This window comes from Carassius gibelio, chromosome A2, assembly GCF_023724105.1.
Source record: "Carassius gibelio isolate Cgi1373 ecotype wild population from Czech Republic chromosome A2, carGib1.2-hapl.c, whole genome shotgun sequence".
Taxonomy (NCBI): domain Eukaryota; kingdom Metazoa; phylum Chordata; class Actinopteri; order Cypriniformes; family Cyprinidae; genus Carassius; species Carassius gibelio.
Window position 1 is genome coordinate 18,754,900 of NC_068372.1, and position 14,011 is coordinate 18,768,910.

Consider the following 14,011-nt stretch of genomic DNA (forward strand, 5'->3'; position numbering starts at 1 on the left):
AAATGATCAGACCTCCGTCGAGCAAACATCCCAATTAAAAACACTATCTCATGCCATATAACTCTAAACATACTGTTCATGAATTTGAATCGGTTCTGCACTGTATTATTACACTCCCCATAAGAGCAGATTTTTGTTAAAGATCTTCTCTTTCCTCACAGGCTTTGCAGCACGATCAGCAAACTCATCACTCCTCTCTTCTTCATGTTCTGGTTTTGTTTAGAGTCACTCCAGAGAGGAATGGGAGAGACTAATAGCCTTAGTAGGAGGAATGCTTTCTTTGCTGCAGCAGTCATTGTTTTGAGTAATTGGCTTTTTTTTCTCAGTAGCTGCAGATTATGACTGTGTCATTATTAAATAGTGTTACAGTCACTCAGTTATAGCAGCTTTAAAATAATTTCCCCCCTCAGCTTTAGAATCTGAAAGTTGCATAATGTATACCTGAATGAAACTGCTTCTTGTATGGCAGGATTTAATTTGGTCTACTGGAAATGAATTGTATCATTGTATCATTGTTATTTGCTGTTTGCTGGATAGATAGATTACCTGTGCGCTCATCCTTCCAGAGCAGTACAACATGCCCTCACTACATAAGGATAAGGTGGGGAGGGAGGTTACAAGGACTCTTAGCCTATCACAACCATGCACATGGGAGTAATTCTCTCTCTTCTCACTCTCTCTCTTTCTCACTGCCAGAGTGTGACTTAGCTGTGGCTCTGGTCTGCATGCACAGCAGTAGGAAGCCTACTGAGACAGAGTGATCATCCCTGCTGCCTCCCTGGTTAAATCTGCATGGCGACTTAACACAGAGATTACATCTGCATTAAGAGCACTATGTTTCAGCAACTACACAAGTAGATTAGAGCCTGATGCTTGCCTGGTGCTGGATTATTAGGAGGATCATTTCTCCAAAGCGGCAGAAGTGATTAGACATCAGCATGCTGTGCGTTTCTGCAAAGCGATAGAGTTTAACAACCTCAGCTCTTTCAGTGATTCAGTTCTTCAAGTTTTCAGTTGTGTCCTCACTGTGGTGCCTGAAGCTGAGCAGATGGTTCTCTCCAAGGAATCCTCAACTACTTCAGCGTGTTTCAATCTCCAGTGTTCGTCAGAGCAAGAATGAATTTTAACAGTGAAGAACAGCAAGTTAAGTAGTTGGATGTGAGGTTATCTGCAAAGTTTGGACAGGTGAAGGTGTGAGCAGTTTTTTTAGAAAGAAGGGAGAACTTTGGAAGAATCCCTTACGAGAGGGCTTCAGGAGACCCTGGAGAGATGTCCAAACCTTCACGTCAGGTCAAACCCTCCAAGCAGTCCCGAAAGGAACCTCCAGGTAACCGCTCACACATGCTGCTCGTCGGGGAGAGGTTGATGAAGGCTGGCAGTGAGGGCAACCTGGTGAGATCCAGACCACCCCAGAAGCCTTCTGACACCAACCCAGTGGTTTCCAATTCAGGTATTATGCTTCCTTTATCCGATTGGTGTTAGCATGATTGCACTTAGTTGATTAGATATATGTCACACTACAAAATATTAGACATATGACCATCCAAACGCATACAGATTTGCTTACGGTTCTGTCATGAGTTTAGATCTACCCGTCGAGGAGATATTATAAGGTATTACTGACTGCAGCATGTGAGTGCACTTGTATAGTTTGGCTGATGCCTTCTCTATATGGGGGGATTAGGACAGGGGTTTGACCCTCAGTGTTCACTCTGCTGATTAGCTACATTCCCCTCCTCATCATCAAATTCTCTCACATCACTTGATCTCAGTGCTAATCAAACCAGCAACTCTCAACTAGATTCACTGAGAGTTCCACACACTTTTAATTAAACAGTGACTGAATAGGTAGCCTAACACACTGACTTAAGCATTAAATGAATAGAAATGGTTTATAAGCCAGAAGATTTTATCAACCTTTGCTATTTCAGATTGATTTTGATGTCTATTTACAGTGGGTTGATTTTATGATTTCTAAAAAGCCTCTCAATTGATGTCAGTGGGTGACTTACAAGCTTTGACAGTGCAGTTAGGCAAACGTTTTGAAGAACAGTCATTGCACTAATTACGTCAATTAGGAAACCAAAAGGTAGCTAATGGTTACTGGGACTGAGGCTTCTCAAATCAATTAGTATTATATCAGACACCTTCCACAAAAGACATTCTTGTGGTTCATCATTGTAAACACATATACACATACACTCTGGTATTCCTTTCATTGTGGGGACATTCCATTGACACAATGTTTTTTTTGTTTTTATACTACGCAAACTGTATTTTCAATCCCCTCGCCCTAAACCTACTCCTCACACCAAACTCTCTGCATTTTTACATTTTCAAAAAACATAATTTTGTAAGATTTATAAGCTTGTTTCCTTGTGGGGACTAAAAAAATACCAGGTAAACCCATACACACACACACACAAGATGAGAGTAAAACATACACAAACAAAACAAGGCCAGTTATCAGACACTACATTATTTGTAATACAAGTTCCATAACACAAATAGCAAATGTGAAATGTAAAATCCAATTCCAGTAATACACTTAACTATAAATAGTAATTCAGTACAAATTGTGTTAGTTACACAAACACAAAGCATCCTGGGTAATTGGAGGTGCTTTTTAATCTTTAAGAAATCTTGTTTTAAAAGTTACCCACTTGAGCACACATTTGCTATTATGCATTTTCTTTCCATTGTAATCTATATCATTTTAAAGTTTGGAGTCAGTAAGATTTGAAAGTAATAATACTAATATTCTATTCAGCAAAGATGCATTCAGTTAAAAGTTACAGATTTAAAGTGACTGACTGTTTTACTTGATTACAAAAGAAAAATATATATATTTTAAATAAATTCTTTTAAACTTTCTGGTTATCAAATAATTTCTTAAAAATGAACCTGGGTTTCCACAAAAATAATAAACAGCACAACATTGATAATAATATGAAATGTTTTTTGAGCACCATAGCAGAATAATTTCTGAAAGGTCATGTGGTACTGGAATAATGCCTGCTGAAAATTCAGCAATGCCATCAGAAGAGTTTGATACTTTTTAAAAAATATATATTCAATTAGAAAAGTTATTGTAAAGTGTAATTATTTTACTATGCAGTACTACTATATTACTGACCCCAGTCTTTTGAACGGTAAAAAAAAAAAATATTGTTTATCTGTTACTACCTGCTTTCAACTTGACTGCTATTTGCTGTTCTGGTGTGTTTTTTTCATGTATAATGCTTATTTATGTTATCCGTCTCCAGTGACTTTCAAATGCCAGAACAGTTTTCTTTCACTTCAATGATTTTTACTCACACTGTTTAGAGAGGTATGAGATTGAAGGCACAGCCTTAGAACCACTGTCCCCTGCTGTCACCCATTCCCTCCGTCAGGACTGTTAAAACAGAGATTTATCTCAGAGACAGCACCAATCCTGCCATGCCGCTGCAGATACAGTACATGACATTTCCACAGGCACAGAATCCAACACTCTTAGACTCTTAGAGTTCTTTCTACCCCCAGAGGCTCCAAATGTGCTGAAAGAGATCCCTCTGAAAAACCTGCAGCTCCATTCGCCTCTGTGAACTAACACCTAATACTAAAGGCTCTATATGTGCACTCAACTGCAGTTCCTATTTTTTCCTATTCAGCTGAACTCCAAGATGCATTTTTAGCAAAAGGTGCACCTGAGATATCACACCTGTTTTTTGTGGCAGCCCAAAGTTCTGTAACAAGCAAAAAAAGAGTTGGGGGTGTGGTCTTTGCTTTTATAGCCAATCAGAATGGTTGTCACATCAGTTTGACTGCAACAGAGTGTAACAGTCAAGTTATATTTCTTATATTTTTCATTCAATTTCTCCACTGAAAAATTCATTTTGAATGATAACATACCTACTGTGAGCTACAAAGTTGTTATGTGCTGTTGTTGAACCATATATTATTTCTTTATTTTTCTTTCTTTCTTTCTTTAAATAACTGTGTTCAACAGTAGAGTTCCTGGTGAAAAACTACATTACTACATTCTGCAAAAAAAAAGACTAAGAAAAAAAAAAGATCTCCACCAATCAAAAAAAAATCACACCGAAAGTACTTTTAGTGCCCTTCCACTCCAAACCTGTTTCATAACACTCTTAAACTACTTAAATATCACTGTAACACTCTGTTGACAGTGGGAGTTCGTTAATAACTAACTACAAGTAGGGAGGCTGCTAACTTTTGTGACAGTTTCATATTTTTCCAGTAAGTAGGTACCCTTTTTTAAGGAGCTGTATAGCTTGTGCTCAAACCTGCGCTCATGCTTTTCATATCACAAAATAATAGTCATTAAATGGTGACTTTTTGATTCTGTGCTAGCTTAGGGAAAGGAATGAGAAATATGTTTCAAAACCAAGTGATATTAATCATAATTGGGCTACAGGTGTGTAGAGTGTGAGGAAATGCTTTGTTAGGTTGAAAAATAGTGTGATTACAGTCATCTACTCCGCAGATTTATGGGAAAAAATGTAAAGTTCTCAGAAAAGCTTCTGGAACAAAAAATTGTTCTCTTAACACGTCTCATGCAGTCAAAACCTAAGATAAAACAGCCTCACACTACTCCCATGAAATGTAGTGACTTTTCTCCTATACACTCAAAATCTGTTTAAGTTTAATCGTCAAAACTTAAAATTTCACTTAATCAGCCTACTAAACTCCTTATTGTACACAGCATCTTGCTAGTTTAATGCTCTGCAGTTATATAACCTCCCTGCATCTGCCTCTGAAGCACTAATGAAACACAGGAAAAGCCAGATCTTCATGTGCCGTTACGTCAGCTTAATCAGCAGGAAGCGATATGGTTTGACATCAGTGTGATCCCACACAGGATGTGTGCCTGTCTTGTCCCATTCCTCTCTGCTGCCCTGTCCAACCTCATTTTTGTTCCTGCCACCAACTTAGCTCTATGGCATTCTCACAGCTTTGGAGCAAAACACAGAAATCCCACAGCATGCAGAGCACAACAACTTAAAAAAAATCAATGTTGTAAATTATGGAGTTTGAATTGAATTCAAGATTGAATTGTATATATTTCCACATATTTCCACATTAACATTCCTGTCATTCAGCAGCATGTTCTGCATGGACGAACTGCAGAAGACTGGTTAATGTACAGGCCACTTCTGTGCAATTTTCTGATAATGATTTGTAGTCTAAAGCTACTGTGAGCATGCACTCAGTCTAATCTCCAATCAAGTCCAGTTTGTCGAGTTATGTAGTAGCTAAGCCCAGCAATATCAGTGCTCACTGTTGTCAGAACCACAGCTACTTCAAAGCCTGAGCAGGCCAAGATCCACACTGCTTAGCTTGGCCTCTTCAGACTGAGTTATTAAAAATACATATTCCCTCTCACAACAACAACTGGCTATAATGAGACTTAGAGGTGACTTGAGGGAGAATACGGCAATAGCTCTTCCTCAGGTTGCGCTATCCTTCTTCTCAGAGAATTTATTTCCTACTCATCAGGAAAGACGATTCATCACAGACATCTTGCCAGGTGAGGCTGGTCTTGTCAAGGCTTTTGTTGTATTTTCTGTTGTTAGTCAAGTCACTATTTTTAGTGTATTATGAGAAAGCCTGAGATGTGAGTAAAGTCAATCTGGAGCGATCAGTCACTCACAGTGTTAGAGGATTAAGTGTTGTAACTGGCATGAGTGGTGTGTAGTATTAAATGGAGACCGTTTCCTGAGGTTATCCATTATCATAAGTGGAGGTCATGTAATATTTTAAAAATGCTGTGGTTTGGTTTATCTTTTTACCTTTTCGTCCCCTTGGAATTATAAGGTTCTATCTGCGTTCTGAGTAGTTTTGAGATATTGAGCTTTTAAATTTTTGTGTTCCATAGACTTCTGTAGATAGAACCTTTTTGTTTTTTCAAGTAAAATCCCAAAATGTACAGAACTTAAAATAAAACATCACATAATGTAAATAAATTGTCACAGAATAAGAATATGTCAGATAATGTCAGATAGAACCTTATAATTCCAAGGGGACATTTTCCCTTTCTCCATAATGTTGTTTTCGCTCTCTGCACACACACAGAGACATTTAAGTTTGACTTTGTGGTTTTCTGGCTAGCACCAGATAGCTGGTTTTGCTATTTTTAGGGTATTTTCAGGGAGTTAAAGTCATGGCAATTTAGCAAAAGTTACAGTGAAAGTACCTGCAAAATTTAAATAGGTGACTGGGGACCAGCATAAAAACTTTCAAATAAAGAGACATGACAAGCATACTAAATCCAAAATTAACATACCAAACTCAAAACTAGATTTTTACTGGAAGTTTAAACTTGTGAAAAAAACTTGAACAAGCAGCAAAAAAGTAGTAGTTTTTTTTTTTTATAAATCAAGTAATTTGTATCTGATGCTATTTTATTCCAACTATAGGACTGTGATGAAATGGAATGTGATAAATTGCTTTAAAGTGCATTTAAATGAGCCAAGAAATTATTAATGCACATACTGAGGTCTGAACACATGCATCAAGTATGCCATAATACAGTTTATTATGTGCATCCTCATTTGAACCTTTTTTTTTTTTTTAAGCTGTTATTGCACAGCACTTAACACAGAATATGTCATCTTTATCCTTGACTGAAACTCTCCTTTTAGATAACTCCAACAGATGCTGTCAAATCACAGAAGCATCTTGTAGCTGTCATACAAGGACAACACTAAGTTTCCCAATGCTGTCAAACAAGCCAGATCTAACCGATCAAAAGCCACTGTCTTGAACATGCCACACTCTTTCTCTTTATAGGTGTCTGGGTTCTTTATGTCTGAGTCCTTGTCTTGACTTCCAGTAATGTTTTGAGTGCTTTTTCATTTTCTCATGTGAATCTTCGTAGCCATCTGAATCACAGAAGTGAATTCTGTAAAAGTCCTTCTGTTTTAAAACAAGTCTCATATGATGCAGGTTTTTTTTCAAGCTGAATCCTATTTTTATCATGGGCATTTTCACCTTTAGATTAGATTTGTCACTGCATGGTTAATTAATAGACTGCTCATAATGGCTGGTAATGTGGTGCACTGCCTAGTCCACAAGCCGCAAGCTATGATGTCATGTTTTGCAACAGCATAAAAAAGAGATTAGTGTCCCTCATTCCTGCTCTCTTAACCACCTCACCATGGCTCCCTATCTCTGTGCTTGTCTTCGCCCAGCTAGAAGCTCTCAATAGGTGCAAATAGCAGAGAAGAGATCCTTCTCAGGACCATAATGAATTTCTCCTCTTCTCATCTGTGCTGTTTTTGATGTGCGCTGCATGTACATGCTCGCTGAGAGTGTAGTGAAGCATTGCAGCATGGCAGTCCAGAGGACCCTGCTTCTGGGCACAAGTGAACTAGATCAATCAGCTTGGCTTTGTCAACCTATGAGAGCCCTCCACCGCCACTGTTACATCTGTGTCCCTCCATACCCTGTGCTGTTCTTAGGTGTCACATCCTTTTGGCAGTCTTTTTGTTTTAAATCAAAACACTGACTGAGACAGTTCTCCGTATACATCCTTTATGTTTCCTACAAATCAGTGCATGACTGACATATATACATTAGTCAAGAATTTTTATGCTTTGTTTTTAAAATAAGTATCTAGTGCTCACAAAGGCTGCATTACAGTAAAATCTGTAATATTGTGAAAAATTATTAACATTTAAAATAACTGTTTTCTATTTTAATATATTCGAAAAGTTATTTATTTTTGATGGCAAAGCTGAATTCTCAGCTATCTTTTCTCCACTCTTTTCTCTAAGTCTTCAGTGCCACATGATCCTTCAGAAATCATTTGCAGTTTTGATGCTAAAGAAACAGTTCTTATTATTATAAATTTTGAAAACAGTTGTACTGCTTAATATTTTTTGTGGAAACTGTGATACACTACCATTCAAAAGGTGGGGGCATAAAAATTAATACTTTTATCCAGCAGAGATACATTAGAGTAAAAATATGTATAATGATACATGACTAATGGCTGTTGGGAATTTATTTTTTTTTTTTTATTTTTTATTTTTTTTTGACTTCTTATATATAACTAGGGTAAAACAAAACTAAACATGTACAGTACATTAACACTGAACGGAGCTGAGTGATGCTGATTCCCCTTATCCTACTAAAACACAAATCCTGAAAGTGTTTCAGGAGAGTGTCTTGTATCCTAGAGACCTGGTGTATTTATACCCTCCTTATGGGTTAGCTTGGAAGCAGAATACCATTAGTGAACAGCTTAGAGGTGTAAACTTGGCTGTGGCAGCGCTTAATTCTCTCATCGGTTGAATAAAGCTGACCTGCTCAGGGACTTTTATCTGTGTTGTTGGTGTCTATCTAATGGTGCTGAAAGAGGAATGCCTAACAATATGATGTCCTCTGGGCAGCCCTTCATATAAATGTCACTTTTGCCCATTGGACTGTAAAGTTGATTTTCTGTTATCACTTTTTTTCTTAGTCTTTCTTTTAAATGTTAAAAGTGGCTAGAGAGAGGGGATTTGGATGTGAAAGGAATGTTACATGATATCAAAAGGGCAGGTTTGAAAGAAGCTGTACATTATGAAAAAATACACTCTGAGGAAAAGTTAGTTACTAATATGTACCTTTAAGGGATCAATGAGGACCCTTAAGATACAAATGTGTTCCTTTTGAAAGGGTCTGTGAAAGGACACTCTGTTTGCTGTGAAAATATTTTACAAGTCTCAGGCTATGATTCTCATCATCATTTTATTTCTATCATTTAATATATTATATATATATATATATATATATATATATATATATATATATATATATATATATATATATATGTTTTAAAAGTTTTTCAATTGTATAATGTAGTGTATAATGTAGACTATATCGTTGTTTTTAAAATTGATAAAAATAGGAAATGTTTCTCAAGGACCAAATTAGCATATTAGAATGATTTCTGAAGGATCATTTGATGCTGAAGACGGGAGTATTGATCACTGAAAATTCAGCTTTGCCTTCGCAGTAATATATTACAGTTTAAAATATATTAACATAGGAAACAATTATTCTAATTTGTAATAATATTTCAAAATATATTAAAATAGATACTATATATTATATTTTTGTATAGCCCAGGTGAGACTTAAGCCTTTCAAAAGAAATAAATTAAAACAAAATCTACTTTAAAACATGTTAAAAACTCCAAACCTGTGAACAGTACTGTATATATAATAATAAAATAATGTTTTGATATATTATCTCATTGTATTGTTTAGCCACTGTTGTTTTGGCTAGATGCCTTGATCTGTGGATGGACAGGAAGAGAGGGTGGAGGAACCAGTGGAAATTAGTAATTAACTGCAACAGGCAACATCTTTTCCAATTCCTGCAAACAATGATCAGGTATTGGAAACATTATATGAAAAACAAGTGGAGTGGAATTTGTTGCATCTTCTGAGACACATCTCTCCCTGCAGTTCATTATGGAGAGATGTAACACAATCTGCGCTGCTCATCTAAGCATTGTTTCAAATGCTGTCGAAACCTCTGTTGTTGTCTGTTCAGGGTCACAGGTAGGGTTTGTTGCTGAAAAACGAACCCCTTGCTGACAGAATGAGAGCTGTGCTTTGAAACTTGAATGACAGCTCTTACTGGTTTTACTGTGTCCATTGTCTTAAACCTCTGATGCCGTAACCTGTGTCCAACCACTCGGGAACCACAAACATAAACGCTTTTTATTCTTAACTAATTGTCTGTGCCTTTTCTAGGCAGTAATCTCTGTCACCTCTGTCCTATCCTTGCTGATAGTATACAAATGTGAGGTTTCAGGAACAGGAATGCCATTAGTCTTACAATAGACCCTCCTTTTTGCTGCATTTCCGACCCACACACACCTAACTTACATAAACTTCAGCTCAGTAGAGCAGAGAGTAGAGCAGTGGTTTCAGCAGTGGGCGAGACACATATTTAATAGAGGGAGGCAGTGTGAGCCTCGCGCCGAACAGGACACACATGCAAACACTCTCAGAGGACATTTAGAGCTGGTAAGTTTTTTTTTGTTATTGTTGTTGTTGTTGTTGTTTTGTAGGACTAAATTCCACCTATTAATGGATATAGATGTCATAAGCAGTGGTTTGGGATGCTTATGTTTTATGTTTGAATTGCTGCTTAAGAACTTGCAGATATTGGAATTTGTCATTGAGATTTCTATGGCATGTTTTATGTAGTGTGTGGCGACAGTGTGTGTGCTGCAGTTATGTGGACTTCAGCATTTTTTGCAAAGCGTTTTTGTCATTGAACCATTTTAAAAAGTGAGATTTCGCAATATATAACACAACGAGCACATTTTGTATAGGTAGATACTTATTAATCCACCTAACTCTGTTTTACTGTTGTATTAAGGAAAATCCTTATTTATGCAGAACATACAGGTTATTGATGTTCAGAAATTGGGCGGTTGAATCAATCCAGCAGATTCATTAAATTGGATGATCATGGATATTAAAAATGTACTCCACATTTTAATTTCTAAAAAGATAACAGCATGGAGCCAAAAGTTTTGACAGCATTTAATATGGTGTGTGGCAACTATTCACTCCTTAAAATTCAAGAAATGTTTTAGTCATGCTTTATTTTGGCAAACCACATGTGTACTTGTATAATTTAATAAGAGGAATAGTGTTTGGCTCAGTTTACTATGCTTTCAAAACACTGACAATGGCATGATGAGAGTGGGAAATGTACAAAGGGGAGTGTAGCTCACCTCATTTGCAGTTAAGATGTTATTTTTGTCATATATTCTCATACATGTAGGCCAAGCAATCATTTATTGCGTAATAAAGCAGTCGCATTAACATGAAGTTTTGTCCTCTAGTAGGAAATATTATTTTCAACAAAGCTCTTAAGAGAACACATGGTGAGGATACCCTTACACTTATAACTTTAAAGAAATAGTTACCACAACAATGAATATTTTCTGAAAAATTTTCTCACCATCAACCACCCAAGATGTGGATAAGTTTATAGATCTGAAGAAATTTAGCATTACATCACTTGCTTACTAACTGATCCTTATTGTGAAGAAACAAGCTGCATATTTGTAATAAACAGATTCATCAAGGCTTTCTGCTTTCATTTTTTAGGGTGAACTATTCCTTTAACTTAAAGGGGAGCGTCCAGCTGCAGTATTTTTAATGGTCCTTATGCTTCCCCCAGAATGTTTTAACTTGAATGATTTAACTTTTGGCCCTCTAGGGGTTGAAGCATAACAATGCAAGTTACTTACAATGAACATTGTTTTGGTAATTATGTGAGCTGGGCTTTGGTTGTGCTCTTCTGCTTGGATGAATCTGATGTTTTGAGGGGTACCCGTGTTTTAAAGATGATCATATTATCAGAGCAAATGTCACGTGTTTGAAATCTATTCACTGCCCCCTTTTAAAGAAATCCAGTGGTTATGCCTGGATTTTGAGATGTGGGTGCTGCACTCAAAAATGAGCAGACTAAATGACTGGACTGTTTGAATTTTGAAAAAAAGTAAGCATTCGTTGAGGAAAATCTATGACATTTGGAAAACACATAATCTTTCATTTCATGCTGACTCTAAAGTGAAAATATCTTCAAATGAATCAAATGAGATTTCAACATAAACACAAAATATAATGTTTCAAAATAAAATAGAATGCCAATTTTAAAATGCTCTGCTTACGATCTAGAAAATGAACCAGCCGTTACAGGTAAATAAATGATGGTTTCAGTAATGAGATGGCTATGCCAGAGTAACCCGCAGACAGTGCCACAGTATTGAAATCAGCGTTCAGATTTGTGATACATCAACAGAGATTTGAGTCCTAATGGAGAAGAATGCAGGCCTCTACTGTGGGCCAGCTAAATGGTCTATGAAATAGCGCTGGTTGATGAGGCTTAATTGTTGTTGAGGTCGGCTGAAATGCTGATGGCAATGCGTCAGCCCAAATCTTTTGAGCCGAGGCATTTGTGCGAGTGGGCGCTAGATGGGTTGCATTCCACTGCTTTGCTGACTTTGCTGAGGATTTATATTCAACGTGATTGTGCCTGCCCTGATTTAGAGAGCAGGGATGGCACATTCAGGATTTCCAACAACAGGTGTGGTGTTTATACTGAGACTGTAGGAAATTATTCATTAAAATTAATATAAAACATTTAAATAATAAAGAAATTAAGGAGGAAATTAATTTAAATACATGCTTTGGTTTAGCCTAGAACCCTTTGAAAAATGTCGCCCAGAGACATTCAGAGTTGTGTTTATGTTCCATTAACGTAATGCTATTGATGATCCACTCTACCGGTTCAGATGTGAACCTGCTTCTCAATAAACAATGAAGTAATGATCACCAAAACTCATAGGGTTTCATGCAGTGAATCTGTAGACGATGCACTGGCCTGCTCACATTGCTTACGTGATGTACTCTAATGAGCTCTCTCTGTGCTCATGTCCGTTTGTATTCTGTCGTGCTTTAGAACCCTGGTTTAACTCGACTGAAATTCAAATACCAGTATTTACACTCCTTTGACAATCTAATGCAAGCATGGCATGTATCATGTTTGTCGGAGAACAGGACTGCAATTTGTTCTGAGCTTAAAGGGAACAAAACATATATATATTTTTAAATCAACTTCACCATCTCCTCAGCACAGTAGTAATGCTGGTACATGGTGAGCTTGCTGGAACGGGCTGAAGTCATTCATGTCATGTTGCTATGTATTATCAGCTGAGGAGCACTTTCCACTGTTGTCACTTATCCTGCTTACAAAAATTTAGTCGGAAAAAGTTTTACTCACAAAATTTTATAATTAAGGTGTAACTAGTTGGATTAAAGTCTGTTCACACCATGGATCCATGGATAACTATAAGTATAAAGTTTTAATACATTTTAAATATTGTTTTAAGGTCAATGCCACAAATAAAAAATATAACAACAAAGAGGACCAATATTTTTGGAATCTTTTTTTTTTTTATTATTATTATTATTATTTTCAGATGATGAAAAATAAAATAATTGACAGCCAATCAGAATCCAGATGCATAAAATGACAGACGACAGTCCTGCAGCGCATGCTTAAGATAAACAGAACTTTATTTTCCACTGGTGTGGAGAGTAACATATTTATTGTTTTAGTTATTGTTCTTGGTTTGATCTTGATTTGATCTCACCTTAAATACAATACTTACACAATACCATTCATGGCGATGTGCAAAACAGTTTAATTGGTCAAACCATAAATGTTAAACAGCTGTCTTTAAAAAAAATTTAAAGACTGAGGTATGAAGCCACCATTGTCCAAAAAATCTAAATACAAAAACAAAATACACACACACAAACACACACACACACACACAAAAAATGTAAATAATATAACAAAAATTTTATTTATGTAACTATGCAGTATAAATAGTGTTCCTGTGGCTCAGTGGTTAGCAGCGCAAAAGGTTGGTGGCTTGATTCCCATGAAATGCATGTTAGGTAAAAAAAAAAAATGTTAGCCTATAAGCATCTTCTAAATGCATAACTTTAATTTAAATATAAAGGATTAAGAGTTTAAAATTAATTAATACAATTTGTGTATTCATAAATTTGTGGCTGGACTGCAGCTGTATTACTTTGGTGTTGCAGCCATATTTCATGATGTTTTAGTTTTAGATGAGGAGAGTTGGTTTGGATTTATTGTTAGTCTGTGTGAATTACAAGGGGACAGGAAAAACAGTCAAGGACAAAAAAATGGAAAAGACTATGCAAGGGGGATCTGAGCTAGGTGATATTTCTTGCCTGTGTTGAGGCTGGTGTCCTGATATGCGAAGTGTAGTACCAGGTTAATGGAAAATTCCTATGCTCTCCACTCTCAGAATAGCAATGAAAAGGGGACTTTTTTCTTTTAGTGAAGAGACTAGGGTAGCTCGACTTTAATTTGTATCCATATGTGAGTTCACTTGCACTCCAGCCACTAAAGTTCTCGGCTCATATAAACATCCTTTGGTCTTGGTATAGTC

General features: G+C 36.5%; 1 protein-coding gene across 15 annotated transcripts in view; it reads left to right on the forward strand.

Moving 5' to 3' along the window:
• The first annotated feature begins 726 nt into the window (after nt 1-726).
• si:ch211-207d6.2 (sickle tail protein) overlaps nt 727-14,011 on the forward strand; it is a 53,875-nt gene continuing 40,590 nt past the window's right edge. For 11 of the 15 annotated variants that reach the window (XM_052617320.1, XM_052617285.1, XM_052617290.1 and 8 more), the window contains exon 1: nt 728-1,450. In XM_052617320.1, the coding sequence (XP_052473280.1) occupies nt 1,270-1,450 (181 nt within the window). In that variant the 5' untranslated portion in view covers nt 728-1,269. Of the gene's footprint in view, nt 1,451-9,916; nt 10,029-14,011 lie in introns of those variants that run through there. The other 4 variants (XR_008187408.1, XM_052617332.1, XM_052617341.1 and 1 more) reach the window with 2 other exon arrangements.